This window comes from Gekko japonicus, unplaced genomic scaffold (assembly GCF_001447785.1).
Source record: "Gekko japonicus isolate JY-2015 unplaced genomic scaffold, Gekko_japonicus_V1.1 scaffold1892, whole genome shotgun sequence".
In the NCBI taxonomy this organism is placed as follows: Eukaryota; Metazoa; Chordata; class Lepidosauria; order Squamata; family Gekkonidae; genus Gekko; species Gekko japonicus.
Window position 1 is genome coordinate 241,764 of NW_015165303.1, and position 17,086 is coordinate 258,849.

Sequence of the window (17,086 nt, forward strand, 5' to 3'; positions counted from 1 at the left end):
CTTCCTTCCTTCCTTCCTTCCTTCCTTCCTTCCTTCCTTCCTTCTTTCCTTCCTCTCTTTCTCCAAACCCCTCTATCTATCCATCTACCTATCTATCTACCACCCACCCACCTGACCTTTCTAGGGCCCATTGTCTTCATCCACAATGGGCTTTGCTCACTAATATATATATATATATATATACACACACACACACACACACACACACACACACATCTGTGTGATGCCACCAAGTAAAATTGGCTTATTATTTTAATGTCTCCGAAACTTAACTATTTAAAGAAGTGAATTTCTTTTAGAATAAAATAATTTACTTAAAACATTTCATACCACTTTTCTCCTACAAAATGGCTTACAAGGAAGTTAAAATGCATGTTAAATCTTCAGAAAAAAATCATAATACAGGGCACCCTAGGTGGATTGGTGAAAGTACACCCCCATCCCCTGCTTCCCAAACATATTCTAAGCTGTTGGCTGGGCAGCTGGAATGCACATTTGGAGCCACTGGCTTGCCAGTTGGCCCAGCATACACATGTGCACTTGAAGCTGCCCAAACTACCAGATGAGAGTACCCCATCTAGCAGCTAGCCACCCAGTCTGGTATCTAAACATTTCACTGGCACCAAAAATTACTCCCTCATTTCTTGTGTTCTACCTCACAATAACCAAACTTAAATATCTTATCTCTTTGTGAACCTTAGTTATGAACTATCCATATTTCAACATACAGAAATACCATCATTTTGAACGTTTTACCAAGCATTTTAAGCATTTTACAGGCATCAAAAATCATTCTATTATTCTCTGTATATTGTCCATTTCTGCTGCTCAGTACTCAATATTTAATACCCATTTCACATGCCTTAAGTAAACCAAACTACAAAGTTAGACAAACCAAGCATAAGTTGTATTACTGCCAAATATACCAAGCCACAGTTTTGCCATACTTTCTGAAGCAGTTTCCTCATAATAACCAAGATTAAATGTCTTTTCTCCTTATATTCATGGTATTCTATTCCCATTTTTTGTCTTTCCCGTTTTGTTAACTCTGTCTTTCTGTTGTTGCTGTAGCTTTTCACTGGAGTCTTTTTCACCACCTTAAACCTTTGCTTGTGTAGTTGTTTTCTAGCAGCTTTCTTTAGCAATCCCACCTTCATAGGATTTTTTGGAATACTTTTAATGCCGTGTGTTGCCTCTTTAAGAAAAAAGGGTCTATCTTGTAACTTCTTTTTTTGGTCATAATTCCTTTCCCTCTCAGAATTTTCAGAGCCTTCCCTGTAGCTGTAATGGATATTTCTCATTAACCCGTTCCATGTTTGTTTTCTGAAGATTTTCAAAGGCATTTTTAATGGCATTTTTACAGGTTTGTTCAACTGCCTGCCGTACTTCCTCAAATAAAATGTTTTGAATTGTTCCACAGATAATTGAACAATTTTTGTATCTTCTAAGTCGAACATCACCGTTTCTCCTACTAGTCTTTCTATTTTTTCTTCTGCCAGCACCATTTTCTTCCCATTAACTCAAATCCTTTCACAGCCGCATTTAAAACCACAATTTAGAGAATCCATTGGGCAATCTACTGGGGATCTTTTCCAAATTTTGAGAGAGAGATGCGTTTACTCATGTTCTTGACTTTGCTGTATAGTTATATTGCAAATCCACAGTTCAAAAAGGGTGATCGCAGCTGGCAATCATGGTGGACCATGTTGCTCCATTCATTCACCTCCGCATCGAAACAAACCAGTCCTGTCCCGCTCTCCACCGTTGGCGGAACGCCCGGTCAAGTTTCCTGCAGACCAGACCTCTCTCCAGAAGGCTGGTGAGACCCCCGATGGTACAAATACCCAGGGGACTCAAAAAAAGATGAAGAAGCATGGGGCTCATCGGGAGCGTCCCGACAGAGCACCCGTGATGCTGCGCTGTTCGCAATATCCAAGTCTTGAGGCTACCATAATGTGGCTTGGTGTGGCTAGGTCAGCTGAATGTAAAAAGGACTTTTACTTGTGCAAGATGTCTTTGAAAAGAGCACTCTTATCCACTATATTAACTTGCTTTTCCAAAAGGAAGCTGAGTCCTAAGGTCTTCACAGAGTCAAACTCATGCCACCCAGACAGGTAGTATTATTCCCTCAAAAACATTAGATTTACCACCAGCATCAACTCCGTCATACCAGGATTCAGTTTCTGCTTGCTGTGCCTCAGCAACATGACCACTGCCTCCATACACCAGCCGAAGAGGGCTTCTGGGGCTTATTTAAGGAAATATAAAGCTGGGATGATATCCATTTACAAAGCTAATTTCATTGAGAAGTCTCACTGAAATATTGAACAGCATGGGTGATAATACCAACTTGTAGAGCCTCTCAATATATATCCCAAGCAGCAGATTCTAAATCTTCCACAATGACTTTCTACACATAGCCCAACAGATAAGACCTAAACCATTTAAAAGCATCCCCTTTCTTTTCCAAGTGCTTAACAATCTACCAACGTCCACTATATCAGCGGGGAGATCATGCAGAATTAAAGCAAATATTTTCCTTTATCCATATGTAAACAAACAATGAAGTCCAAAAGACCATTCTGTGCTAGTAATGAAAGGAACACTGGGTACAGAATCATAGAATCATAGAATGTTAGAGTTGGAGGGGACCTTGCAGGTCATCTAGTCCAACCCCCCTGCACTCTGCAGGAGAACAGCTGAAAAATAGCCCTACAACATACCCGAAAGATGGTCGTCCAGCCTCTGCTTGAAAACGTCCAGTGAAGGAGCATCCACCACCTCCCGAGGCAGTCTGTTCCACTGCTCAACCACTCTTACAGTTAAGAAGTTTCTCCTGACTCCCTTGTAATTTCCACCCATTAGATCTAGTCTTGTAATCTGCAGCAAGAGAGAATAGATCCGCTCCATCTTCTACATGAGCCCTTCAAATATTTGAAGACGGCAATCATGTCCCTTCTAAGCCTTCTCTTTCCCAGGCGAAACATACCCAACTTTTTCAGCCTTTCCTCATAAGACTTGGATTCCAACCCTCTCACCATCCTGGTTGCCCTCTTCTGGACACGCTTGAGCTTGTCAACATCCTTCCTAAAATGTGGTGCCCAAAACTAGACACAGTACTCCAGGTGAGGCCTGACCATAGCAGAATAGAGCGGAACTACCACCTCCCGTGTTCTGGACACAATGCTTCTGTTAATGCATCCTAAGATTGCATTAGCTTTCTTCACAGTCACATCACACTGCAGGCTCATGTTTAACTTATGATCAACCAGAACACCTAGATCCCTTTCACATGTGCTGCTGTCAAGCCAAGTCCCTCCCATTCTATATCTGTGCCTTTGATATTTTGTACCTAAGTGTAAGACTTTGCACTTATCTCTACTGAAATTCATTTTATTTGTCTCAGCCCACTGTTCCAGCCTATCCAGATCAGTTCGTAATCTTTTAAAAATATGTTTACAAAGCAATGTTTTTGTTATCACTCTTAATGACACACTTTCTGAAAAATTCTGGTTAGCAGATTTGAGGTAATGAGTTTGCCAAGATATAATACAGCCCCAGGCATATATAAGGCAGCTTAATATGAAAAGTTAGCATAAACATTTCATACAGTATTACAAGATCTTGCTTTATTGCTGTGCTGTGAACCCTTTGACATCCATCAGTATTTAACAGGTCACAGAATCTGAATGCCAAGTTGCTTAATCGTTTTTCTTCTTTTGCTACTCAGCAAAATACCAGATATCTACAACAGCATAGCATTAGTCAAAAAAGCATTTAATATACCTTTGCAAAGTTTCTTTTAAACCTTATTCTCAAAGATAATATTTGCTCCCAGTATTATTGACAGATGGGTTTTCTCACAATTCTGTTTGTGGTAGAAAGTTATGAATGTGCTTTCAAACATATATTAGGAGAGACATTACTATACAACTTTAGTTGCAATATAATCCTCAGATGTCATTTAACAGAACTGCTGTTACCAGCCTATACTGATATATATTATCGTATCCATTGGCATTTATACTATAGAAAGTCAAGAGACATACAAATATCTGAATAAAACTATGTTGCCACTGTATTACCAAGATTACCCAATAATACCAAAATGTTATCAGTTGATGACCAAAATTTGGAAAATGGTTCATGGGAACATGCATTTGACAAGAATCCTTTCAAGCTTCCTTGATGCTGGTTGCATTATGTTTGTAGCCTCAGTGTCTGTGATAACTTAGAATCATCAGCTCTTTTAAATACGCAAAAGACACATGTGCAATAAACTAGGAACGAATATGGGATATATTAACGTAGCTATGGCAACAGATCTGAGAGCCAATCAGTTCAAGAAGCTGCATTACATACAATAATGAAATAATTCAATTTCTTGATCATATTATGCAAACTTGTGCTTAATGTTAAAATTTAAAGTATTTCTAGAGATTTATATTCCAAGTGACCAAGAATCAAATACCAGTGTGACATAGTGGTAGGAGTGTTAAACTAGGGCTGGGGAAACTGGAGTTTAAATTTGAGAGGCTTGGACACCTGCCAGCTGGGCTCATATCCCGTTCTCTGGTTTCAATCAGGAAACCAATCACTTGGTTAGCTGTTCAGACGTGCCAAATGAATTTAGATATATGTATTTCATGTGATTATACTATTTTTTCATGTGTGTTGGAAAGCATAGTGCTGTCTGAAATTCTTGTTGATGGTCACCATTTTAAAAATAAAAATTCGAGCTATTATCGACTATGCTGCAGGTGACATTCCTGATTTCATGATGTAAAAGTGTTAGGTCCAAAAAGGGGGCACTTGGCTTACCTGAGCAGCTCAGCTCCCTGTTAAAGCCTGGGTTTTGGGGACACTTCTATTTTAAACAGGGACACCTCTATTTTAAATTTATTAGCATATTTGATTGCTGAGATTGCAGAAAATGTTTAAGAAAATAGAAACCCTAACCACCTAAACCACACAAGCAATATCTCAGAACCCATCAACTTTTAGTAACAAGGGAAAAGACATACTGCCCGGGAGCTAGACCTAGCATGTCTAATTTCCACAAAATCTTGATTTCTAATTATTTGGCTTTATTTGGATTCAGCCCTGCTGAATCAGACCAATAGTCCCTCTAGTCCAGCATCCTGTCTCACACAGTGGCCAAACAGGGACCACAGTGGTAAACCAGAACCATCAACAAAACCACACTGTGTAAAAATAAAGCTATATGTAATGTAAGAAAAATTATTTTGGCATAATTATACCAACATGTGTATGAATATACCATAATTATAATACTTCCAAATCAACTCGAAATGAATAAGTCCTTATCACAAGGAGAAAAGTTTACTGTGTGGAATTGTTGAGATTAGTGTTCCATCTAATGGTCTCATGGCAGACTTGAAGTGCTGTTCGCTACCAAACATGTATTGTTTTTTGAGATACTTTACAAAAGGATTTATACAACTCAATGATGGGAATGAACTAGAGCAGGCATGTCCAACTTTGAACAGGTAATGATCTATTTTTTCCGACCAAAAGTGCCAGTGATCTACCACCATGAAAAAGTTTCAAATTAGATTTTAACCCACTAAAGTTGGGTTCCACCGCCTCGCCCTCCATTTATAATGCACCTTCTGTCATTTACTGGTAAGCAAAATAAGCAAAAACAAAACAGAGAGACGAAAATCCAGAAAGAACTGCGGACATTTTTTATTTTTTATTGAGTTATAACTTTCTTTAACTGTCTCAATAACTTTCTTTAACTTTTATTCAGAGTTATTTGTGTTAAATGTAGGTCAAGTATTGATCCGGCTGATCTTGCGCAATCTTTAAAACTTCGCTCTTGCTCATTAGTGAGACCATTAGTGAGACCAAGTGGGGCTGGTGATCTACCTCTGACCCCTCCACAATCTACAGGACCTCTACCTGTTGGACATACCTGAACTAGAGCAATTCTTGAAAAAGATTTATTGAAATGGATTTACAACTGAGTATCCATAGAATTGTGACGAATCACGACTGATAAGTTGAATTGCAACTGGGAGGTTCTTCAAACCAACAAGACATTGTATATTAGACTTATTCATTTCAAGTTAACTTGGAAATATTACAATTATGGTATATTACTACATATGTTGGTATAATGATTACGTCAAAATAATTTATCTTAAATTATATATAGTTCTATTTTTACACAGTGTAGTTTTGTTGATGGTTCACACGGTGGCCAACAACTCCCTCCGGATGGCCAACAAAAGGGCATAGAGACCGAGGCCTTTCCCTGATGTTGCCACCTGGCTCTGGGATTCAGAGGCTTAGTGCCTCTGAATGTGGAGGTTCCCCTCAGTCACCATGGCTAGTAGCCATTGATAGACCTATCCTCAATGAATCTATCTAATCCGCATTTAAAGCTCTTTTTTCCTGTGACTATCACTACATTCACAGGCAGAGATTTCCACATTTTAATTACTCTCTGTGTAAAGTAGTATTTCCTTTTGTCTGTCCTGAACCTCTTGTCCCTCATTTTTATAAGAACATAAGAGAACATAAGAACATAAGAGAAGCCAATGTTGGATCAGGCCAATGGCCCATCTAGTCCAACACTCTGTCACACAGTGGCCAAAAATACCAGGTGCCATCAGGAGGTCCAGCAGTGGGACCAGGACAGTAGAAGCCCCCCCACTGTTGCCCCCCCAAGCACCAAGAACACAGTGCATCACCTGCCCCAGCCTGTGAGTTCCTATTTATACCTTGTGGCTAATAGCCACTGATGGACCTCTGCTCCGTATGTTTATCCAGTTCCCTTTTGAAGCTGTCCATGCTTGTAGCCGCCACCACCTCCTGTGGCAGTGAATTCCATGTGTTAATCACTCTTTGGGTGAAGAAGTACTTCCTTTTATCTGTTCTAACCCAACCGCTCAGCAATTTCATGGAGTAGTAATAGACTGAATCATTCTAAATATTTGGGCTTTAATAACAGTCTATCAGGTTTTTGGAAACTTGTTTCTGTGGCTATGAGGTATCATGCATCTCTGCCTCTTGATGGATGGCATATTTTAAGGAGTTGTTTTGCTCTAGTACTTCTTTTAATACTATGGTACTGGATACAATACCAGAGGAACTTCCTAATTGGGCTCCTGTATTGGAGGATATATGTAGTATGATCCGTTGTATGTGATCTGGTAAGGCTCTGGGCTCAGATAGGGATGCAAATGACTTATTTAAGACAGATCCTTCCAGGTGGGGTAGCATATTAGCACCAGTTTTTTCTCAGATGAATTTTACAAGTGAAATTTCCCCCGTTTGGAAGCATTCTATAATCATTCCAATTTTCAAAAAGGGTAATCAGTCTGACCCTGCTGATTATCCGCTGATCAGCCTTTTATCATCTGTTGGGAAATTATATTCCTCCCTTCTGTATCAATGATTAATGGAATGGATTGAGACTAATAATTTGGGAACAAATAGGTTTCAGGAGAGGATTATCCATCATTGACCACTACTTCACTTGGCAGATAAATATACAGCTATGCCAAGAGGGGAGCTGTATGTAGCTTTTGTGGACCTCAAGGGTACATTTGATTCAGTCAGCTGACCAAAGCTATGGAAGAAACTGGATAAAAGACTGCTCTGGTTAATCAAGATATTATACGCTAATACTATTGCTCGGGTTCACTATGGTGATGAGAGGCAACTCTCAGACATTTCGTTTTGATAGTGGATTAAGCAGGTTTTTGCTTGCTCCTCCCCTTTTTAATGTATTTTAAATGATCTGATATTGAACCTTGCATCCCCAGAGTTTCACGTCCCCAGATTAACTTTGAAAGAATTACCATTGCTGCTTTATGCTGATTATTCTGTTCTTATTTTTCGTATTATGATCAGACTGAAGACACTTCTGATGTTTTTCAAATTGTTTAGAAGAGGAGTTGCAAATAAATTATAATAAATCTAAAATACTGGTTTTCTCCAAAAATAGCAATTTAGGACTTTATAAATGGGTTGTAGAAAACTCTCATATTGAACAAATTAGGAAGTTTTTTTTTAAATCTAGGGATAGTTTTCTCTTCAAACCTTGTTCCCTCAGGTTAAGTTTGCTCTGAATAAGATTAAGCCTATTACTGGAGCGATCTTATGTTGTTGTTGCTGTTGTTTTCATTAGGGGAGGAAGATATATCCCTGGTGCAATTCAGGTGTTCAGTGCTCTATGGTGTTGTTATCTGGATCTCAGAAATCTCAGGATCTATCGATCATCCTCTTTGTTAATTTTTGCATAGGATAATGGGCGTCCCGCCACATGGTTCAGATGTGTCTAACAAACAGAGTAATGGAGGCTGTAAAAAGTAAAAAGAATTCATTTAAGCAGTGGAAAGCTAGTCACAGTGAGGCTGATAAAACGGAACACAGGCTATGGCAAATAAAATGCAAGTCTGAGGTCAGGCAGGCAAAAAGGGAATATGAGGAGCATATAGCAAAAAACGTAAAAACCAACAATAAAACTTTCTTCAAATACATTAGAAACAGGAAACCAGCCAGGGAGGCAGTGGGGCCCTTGGACGACCAAGGGGTAAAAGGAGTATTGAAGGATGATAGGGAAATGGCTGAGAAGCTAAATGCATTTTTTGCCTCCGTCTTCACTGTGGAAGATGAGAAGTGCTTGCCCACTCCAGAACCACTGATTTCAGGAGGGGTGTTGGAAGACCTGAGTCAGATTGAGGTGACGAGAGAGGAGGTCCTAAAACTGATAGACAACTTAAAAACTGAAAAATCACCAGGCCCAGATGGCATACATCCGAGAGTTCTGAAAGAACTCAAATGTGAACTTGTAGATCTCCTGACAAAGATATGTAATCTTTCCTTAAAATCTGCCTCCATTCCTGAGGATTGGAAGGTAGCTAATGTCACTCCCATCTTTAAAAAGGGTTCCAGAGGAGATCCGGGAAATTACAGGCCAGTCAGTCTGACGTCGATACCGGGTAAATTGGTGGAAACCATTATTAAGGAAAGAATTAGTAGGCACATAGATGAACAAAACCTATTGAGGCAGACTCAGCACGGTTTCTGTAAGGGAAGATCTTGTCTCACTAACCTGTTAGTGTTCTTTGAGGGGGTGAACAAACATGTGGACAAGGGGGATCCAATAGATATTATTTACCTTGACTTCCAGAAAGCTTTTGATAAAGTTCCTCATCAAAGGCTCCTAAGTAAGCTCAAAAATCATGGGATAGAAGGACAAGTCCTTTTATGGATCAAAAACTGGCTAGTTCATAGAAAACAGAGAGTGAGTGTAGGTGGGCAATTTTCTCAGTGGAGGGTGGTAAGCAGTGGGGTACCGCAGGGATCAGTACTTGGTCCACTGCTTTTTAACTTGTTCATTAATGATTTGGAGATGGGAGTAAGCAGTGAAGTGGCTAAATTTGCGGATGATACAAAGTTGTTCAGGGTGGTGAAAACCAGTGAGGATTGTGAGGCACTCCAAGGGGATCTGTCAAGGATGGGCGAGTGGGCGTCAACATGGCAAATGGGGTTCAATGTGGCCAAGTGCAAGGTGATGCACATTGGAGCCAAAAATCCTAAATATAAATACACATTGATGGGGTCTGAACTGGCAGAGACTGAGCAAGAGAGAGATCTTGGAGTTGTAGTGGATAACTCACTGAAAATGTCGAGACAGTGTGTGACTGCAATAAAGAAGGCCAATGCTATGCTGGGGATTATTAGGAAGGGTATTGAAAACAGATCAGCCAATATAATAATGCCCCTATATAAATCAATGGTGAGACCTCATTTGGAATACTGTGTGCAGTTCTGGGCACCACACCTTAAAAAGGATATTATAGCTTTGGAAAAAGTGCAGAAAAGGGCAACTCGAATGATAAAAGGGTTGGAACACTTTCCCTATGAGGAAAGGTTAAAGCGCTTAGGGCTCTTTAGCTTGGAGAAAAGACGACTGAGGGGTGACATGATCGAGGTTTATAAGATTATGCATGGGAAAGAGCAGGTAAAGAAAGAGGTACTTTTCTCCCTTTCTCACAATACAAGAACTCGTGGGCACTCCATGAAACTGCAGAGCGGTCGGGTTAGAACGGATAAAAGGAAGTACTTCTTCACCCAAAGAGTGATTAACACATGGAATTCACTGCCACAGGAAGTGGTGGGTGCTACAAGCATGGACGGCTTCAAAAGGGAATTAGATAAGCATATGGAGCAGAGGTCCATCAGTGGCTATTAGCCACAAGGTATAGCTAGGGGCTCTGGGGCAAGTGATGCTCTGTCTTCTTGGTGCTTGGGGGGGGGGTCAACAGTGGGAGGGCTTCTAATGTCCTGGCCCCACTGCTGGACCTCCTGATGGCACTGGTATTTCTGGCCACTGTGTGACACAGAGTGTTGGACTGGATGGGCCTTTGGCCTGATCCAACATTGGCGTCTCTTATGTTCTTATGTCTCTCAGAGCTGAACTAGGCCAAACGTTGTTGGAAACCAGAGCATGGCTAAGTGCTTTTAAGCTAAGAATAAAGACTATCTTTGCCATAGAAGCAGATGGATTGCTGTTTTCTCTTGAACAAGATGTTTGTTATTCAGTATGGATGAAGCTAGGTAAGGCAGAGACTCTATTTATTGTCAAGCATTGTCTTACCAAGCTTGATTATGATAGCACAGTAATTCATGTTCGTAGAGTTTGTTCGACCCAATTCTTTGGTATTTTACCACCTTGGTCCTTGCCTTCCTATACGAGACATCTAATGGTTCCTTATTATGCTAGGAAATTTGCTCTAGCTTGTCTTAAAGCTAACCCTTCTGAACTATTGCTTGGGAGCTTTTGTAAGATTCCATATTCCATAATTTTTGTAATATTCCATATTCTGATCATCTTTGTCCTTGTGGCCTGGGTACAATTGATACTTTATCTCATAAAATACTGGAATATTCCTTTTACTCTATTTTTAGGAAGCCATAGATTTTACCGCTTCTACATTTATTATTCAATAATTCTCAAAGGGATGTTATTCCCTATCTGATGCTAGACAGTGATTCGAATATAACCTTATCAGTTGCTAAATTCTGTCTATCATATTTTCCTTTAGAAACTAATTCAGTACTCTTTTAGTCACAGCTCAAGATCTATTGATCAGAGGAGCTCTGAAAACGAAAGGAAAGTCTGGGTTGATCAAGCCCAAGCCCTGAGTCACTGCAAGCAAAAGTGCTTGATTGCCTCAAACTAAAACGAACAAATACCCCCCCAAAAAAGTTACCCCCCAAAAAATACATAATATTATATTATATTATGTTATATTATATTATTTGTTTATAGTTCGCCTTTCTCACTCAGACACAAGATGGATTACACAGAGTGAGTCAATATATCAGTCAACAGATGGGACATTGAATAAAGAATGCAATAGGATTAGGGTTGTAGAATCAACCAGAAGTCTAAAAATAGAGTTCAAGCAGCACATAAGTATTAACATGACATGCTAAATGATGCAAAATGACATAATACAATCCTAGTTACAGCAAGCTATACACAGTAGTACAGACCACCGTTCCTATTCATTTTTACAAGTAACTTTGTGAATCATTTAGTACAGTGCAACTCTACTGCCTTTGTAGTAAAGCCCTCTTGAATAATTGAGTTTTGCACAGTTTGAGGAAAGCCATGAGAGTGGGAGCCTTCCTGACCTCCTCCAGAAGGCGAGGGCCACAATGGAGAAGGCACGTGTATGGGTAGCTGTTGATTTTGCCTACAAAAGACCCTGCTCTGATGAGGGAAGCTGTCATGCAGGAGCATAGGGGAAAGGTGATCACCTTACAGATATGAGTGTCCAAAGCTATGAAGGTATTTGTATGTGATAGCTACTACCTTACATTGAGCCCAGTAACTGGTGGATAATATGATAATATAATAGCTACTACCCTAAACTGTGCCAGGTAACTGATGGATAAAATGAGTTCTGAAGTATGATAAGTTAATGCATACAATAGCATGTTTACAAATATATTTTTTCTAATGATAACTAGTCATTTTACAGGAAATATTACAATTATAACAGTTTATAACACTGATCTGTTTGAATTGTGTTGGAAATGAATACGATTTTGCAGTGGCTTTCTGAAGTTTGCGTTTGAATTAGCGTACACTGAACCCAAATGTACCCTAGTTAGACTCATTGTCTCTTAACTTATTTTAATTAAAAACAAATATTTATTTATGCAATTATTTCTCAGACTGTATTTAAAATATGTGGTCCTACTTACATCAGAATAAATGCGTGTTCCAATTACTCGGGCATAGTGTGGATTTGCCTGCATGCAGTTGTGAGGACAATAAACCCTGAACAAGAGAAAAAGAAAGGAAGTATAAAGTACAAGCAGTTGAACAACAGCAAAGACAACTGCTTCATATGTGAATATTATATTAATTGAAATTAAATAAAAGACATTGTTGTCTGTCTGTTTTTACTCAATGAAAGATTAAACTGACAGTTGAACAATATTATGTTTGTTTGCTTTGTCATTTCACTGTTTTCCTTGAAACATGTGGGCTACTGTACACTGCACTATGGAGTGCTTGAAAATTCAGTCAGTCCTTTTTGGTTGTCCTCCCACATTTGTGAATGGTAAATTTGCATGAATGGGAGATGACAGCTCTGTGTCTCTCTCTTAACATATACTCTTCAATTGCTTAAATTATTGAATCTTTATACATTATCATTACCTTCACCTTCATAAAAAATCAAAATTCTGTGATTCTAAAGAGTCAAGAGCAGTCATAGCTTGGCATCATAAGACTCCTTTTTTAACTAGATGAGGATAGCAATGAAGTAAGAGACAGGTTTAATTTATTTACCTTGGGCAGTGTGTGGCTGGCTTGTAAAATGGACACAATTGTTCCACGGTTGTTTCACAGGTGATAGCTTGCACTGAAATTTTTAAAAGATGAAACATCCTATGAAATTGTATATAATCAAACAAACTACAAATGCTGTTTATACACACTCACACAAACACACACACGAAAATACTAACCTGCAACTTTAGAGACAGTGAAGGAATTAGCAGACTGGTATTTGCTACAATAAAAACAGTAAATTTCTTGTTAGTATTACTATGAATAAATTACCATTTGGCAAATTAGAGAAGGTGACATGCAATAAATCATAATACAGTGCAACAGTAATCTAACATACTTTGTAAAGAAATGGCAATAATAAAGAAGAAAAAGAAGAAGAGATTGGATTTATACCCCGCCTTTAACTACCCAAAGGAGTCTCAGAGCAGATTACAATCCCATTCCCTTCCCCTCCCCACAACAGACACCCTGTGAGGTAGGTGGGGCTAAGAGAACTCTTTCCAGAACTGTCCTTGAGAGATCAGTTCTGGCAGAACTATGGCTTGCACAAGGTCATCCAGCAGCTGCAAGTGGAGGAGTGGGGAATCAAACCCAGTTCTCCCAGATTAGAGTCCACACACTTAACCACTACATTAAACAAGCACAAGAATTTATTCAGAAGTTGTGCATCTGAATTTCTTTTTATGGTTTTTCAAAACTTTATAACATAAACCTACCATTTCAGGGTTAGTGTTATTTTGCTACAAAGAAAAGTATTTAATCATCAACTATCAACTACATGCAATCGGATAATTTCTCGATATATCTACAGGTTGGTTTAGATTTCATTTCACTTCATTTCAACAAGCTGCTGCAATTTCTTATTGTTGATATTATTATCATTACCTGCAGAGCTTTGACAACACAAGCCAACAAATGGTAGAAATTTTAATCGTGGTAACTACTAGTCACCATTTGAACAATGCATTGATTGATTTCCTGGATAAACAGAAAGGGCAATGGAGGGTGGCTATATAACCTTCCATGATTCCCAAACTAATTCTACATTTTAGCACAAATCAGTCAGGAAAGCTGGAGATGTTTTTAGTATGATTCTATTGTGGTTCTTTGTGCAGAATCACTTTTCTCAGTTGGTACAGCAGTTGTCTGAAATCCATGCATTTAAAGTCATAGTCACTGATAGTCTACTCAATGACAGGATTAATTTAACTCCAGAATAGCAACAGTAAACGCAAATGGAAGAATCTCTTCTTGTTCACCCTTAATATTCAAAGTTGATCTGCTTTCAAACAGAAAATAATTTATGGACCAAACCATATGCAAACTCCAAAGATGTACAAATGCAGAAACCAAAGTAAAAGTATACTTTAATAATGACAAACAGTCAAATCAGAATCAATAGACCAATATTTGTATGTGACATCAAACAATGTCCTCAACAGACTAGAGGACACTGTATGATTACACATACAAATATTGATCTATTGATTCTGATTTGGCTGTTTGCCTGATATCTCATATGTAGATATAAGACTTCAAGAAGCCTTCAAAGGTCTAGAATGTAAATGCAGACTTCAACAATCCCTTTAATTTCCAGCCTAACTGCAACATTTGCTTGTCATAAGACTTTTATGAAATATTTGCAGATCCATTATTTTATAATACATGTCTTACATCATTTGTACTTAATGGAATTTTTAGTTTGAGATAACTAAGTTGTAATTTATAATATGCACCACTGAAGAAGGCAAAAGCCAAAATGCATTTGGTGTTTTGGATTAACTAAGTATGTGACAAACATGTTCGTTGTTCTTGACGAACTAGCTAAGTGATAAATATTTGTCATGCTGTTAGATCTACATATTTATAGTATATATTGGCTTGCTGGCTATCTAGCATTGGAGAAATTAATTTTAGTGCATTTGTTGTTTACCATTGAATATTTCATTGCTGTTATTGAGATTATTAAGTATTATTTTACTTTGGCTTCTCCATTTGTATATTTTTGGAGCTTACTCACTCAATCTATCTTTGGTTACCTAATCCAATTCTTTGGGTTGGGTTTTATTGTTGTTCCCACCACACTTCTGGCTTAACAAAACATAAAAACCAGCATGAGTTACTTTTCCAGCAGACTATGTTCTATTTACTTCTTATGGGAGCATCTAATCTAGAAAATATCTATCACCCTTAAGATTATTAATGCATTCAAAGAATAACTGTATGTAAACACATTTTTGCATCATCCTTAGTCTAGAACCTAGAGAACTTGTATAGAGACTCCATGAACAGGAGAATCCAGTAGATATTTAAACACATGTAGATATTTAAACACATGTATGCGCCGAATAATAGATTCTTTTGAACTATGGTGCTGGAGAAGACTCTTGAGAGTCCCTTGGACTGCAAGGAGATCAAATCAGTCAATCCTAAAAGAAATCAACTCTGACTGTTCCCTGGAAGGCCAGATCCTGAAGTTGAAGCTCAAATACTTTGGCCACCAAATGAGGAGCACTCACTGGAGAAGACCCTGATGCTGGGAAAGATTGATGGTCAAAGAAGAAGGGGGCGGCAAAGGATAAGATGGTTAGACAGTGTCATCGATGCAATGAACATGAAATTGAGCAAGCTTCAGAGGACAGCGGAAGAGAGGAGGGCCTGGCGTGATCTGGTCCATGGGGTCGCAAAGAGTCGGACTCGACTGTGCGACTGAACAACTACAAAATGCCCACTTTATGCAAGGACGCTTGAAAATCAGTGTTGAGCAAGACAAATCTTTCTGCCAGTCTTCACCTTGTAGGCAGGTAGAACTGGGAAGGCAGGTAGAACTGCCAAATTCAATAAGGATTTTGAACTTTTAGTAGCTGTATAGAAATGGGAATTCTAGCAGGTTTCACCACCTTTGCAACTCTGTAGTGGAAGCAGTTTTATAAAATACCATAGTTATCAACCTTTAGGTAAGTGTAATGGACAGGTTAGGGCTCTGCCTCTACCTGAAAGTGACAGAGCTGATGGAGTGTTAGTGTGAGAGAGCTGGAAACAGCAGTTAGGAGCTGGAAGTGAGAAGAGAGCCTTGAGAGATGGGACTGAGTAAAGTCTGACTGAGTAAAGCTGAGGCAAAGAGAAGCTTAAAGCTAACTGGACAGAAAAGTTAAGTTGCAACAAAATATCCCAAATGCTGGAATAGTTGCACTGTTTATTGAATATATCTAAGTTCAGTGGGAAAGAAACATTGTAACCTTTACCTTACTTTCTTCAGTGTTATGTTCAAACCACAAATAAAAGTTAATTTCTAGTTTGTTTAACCCTGTGGGCTGTGTGTCTCAGGGAAAGAAACAGACACACAAACACAAGTTAAGATCTCAGTCTATATATATTTTAGGGTATGGACAAATAGTGGCAACAGGGTATAAGCCCCCAACTCAAATAACTCTGAGTGGTATTTAAGTGAAGGGAAATTATTTAAAGGGGGCTGGGCTACCCTATCTGCTGATGTCTCTCTGAGTGAGAGAACCTAAGATGTGAAAAGCTCATGGTTCTCTATATATTTTAAAAGAGACAAGAAGGTAGCAAAGTGTCACAGCCTAACTTATTTGTCACCCTGAACCTGTGAGAGAGAGAGGTTGTGGAGGGTGGTAACTTGTATGGGGAACATGGGGAGCCAGGTAGAATTGCCAAATTTAATAAAGCTTTTTTTTTTTTTTTTGGTAAACAAAGTTTTATTATTTTCCAGTCATAGGTATTCCACATTTATCCATTAAAACTTTTCTTTCAAGCATACATTAACAATTACTTAGCCTATAACCCATACTCCATCCCCCCTCCTGTGGCTTCCCGCAATGCTTTCACCCCCTTCCCCTTACTTATATATACTTCATCAGTTGCTAACATTGTATTTCTAATCTCTTTAAAAGATAACAACTTTTTGCTTAATATTGTTCTAAACATAGTAGATTTTTTTTCACATCCCAGTTCTTTTCCAGATAGTTCTTAAAGTCCTTCCATTCTTCAAAGAATTCTTCATCTTCTTTGTTGTTCAATTTCTTAGTAATTTTATCCATTTCTGCCATGAACAGAACTTTATGTATCCAGTCTTCAATTTCTGGTACTTTTTCAAGTTTCCAGTATTGCGCATATAGCATTCTTGCTGTCGTTATTAGGTACCAGAATAAAGTTCTTTTTTCCACATTGACTTCTTCCATTTTTAATCCCAAAAGCAGAATTTCCAGTTCTTTT

General features: G+C 38.6%; 1 protein-coding gene across 1 annotated transcript in view; it reads right to left on the bottom strand.

The window, feature by feature from the left end:
- The window catches only part of CRISPLD1 (cysteine-rich secretory protein LCCL domain containing 1), a 59,521-nt gene that overhangs the window by 2,695 nt on the left and 39,740 nt on the right, over positions 1 to 17,086 (bottom strand). Inside the window, exons 10-12 of the mRNA XM_015410422.1 lie at positions 13,027 to 13,070; positions 12,848 to 12,920; positions 12,256 to 12,331 (exon numbers count right to left, since the gene is read on the bottom strand). Of these exons, the coding sequence (XP_015265908.1) occupies positions 12,256 to 12,331; positions 12,848 to 12,920; positions 13,027 to 13,070 (193 nt within the window). The remainder of the gene's footprint in view (positions 1 to 12,255; positions 12,332 to 12,847; positions 12,921 to 13,026; positions 13,071 to 17,086) is intronic.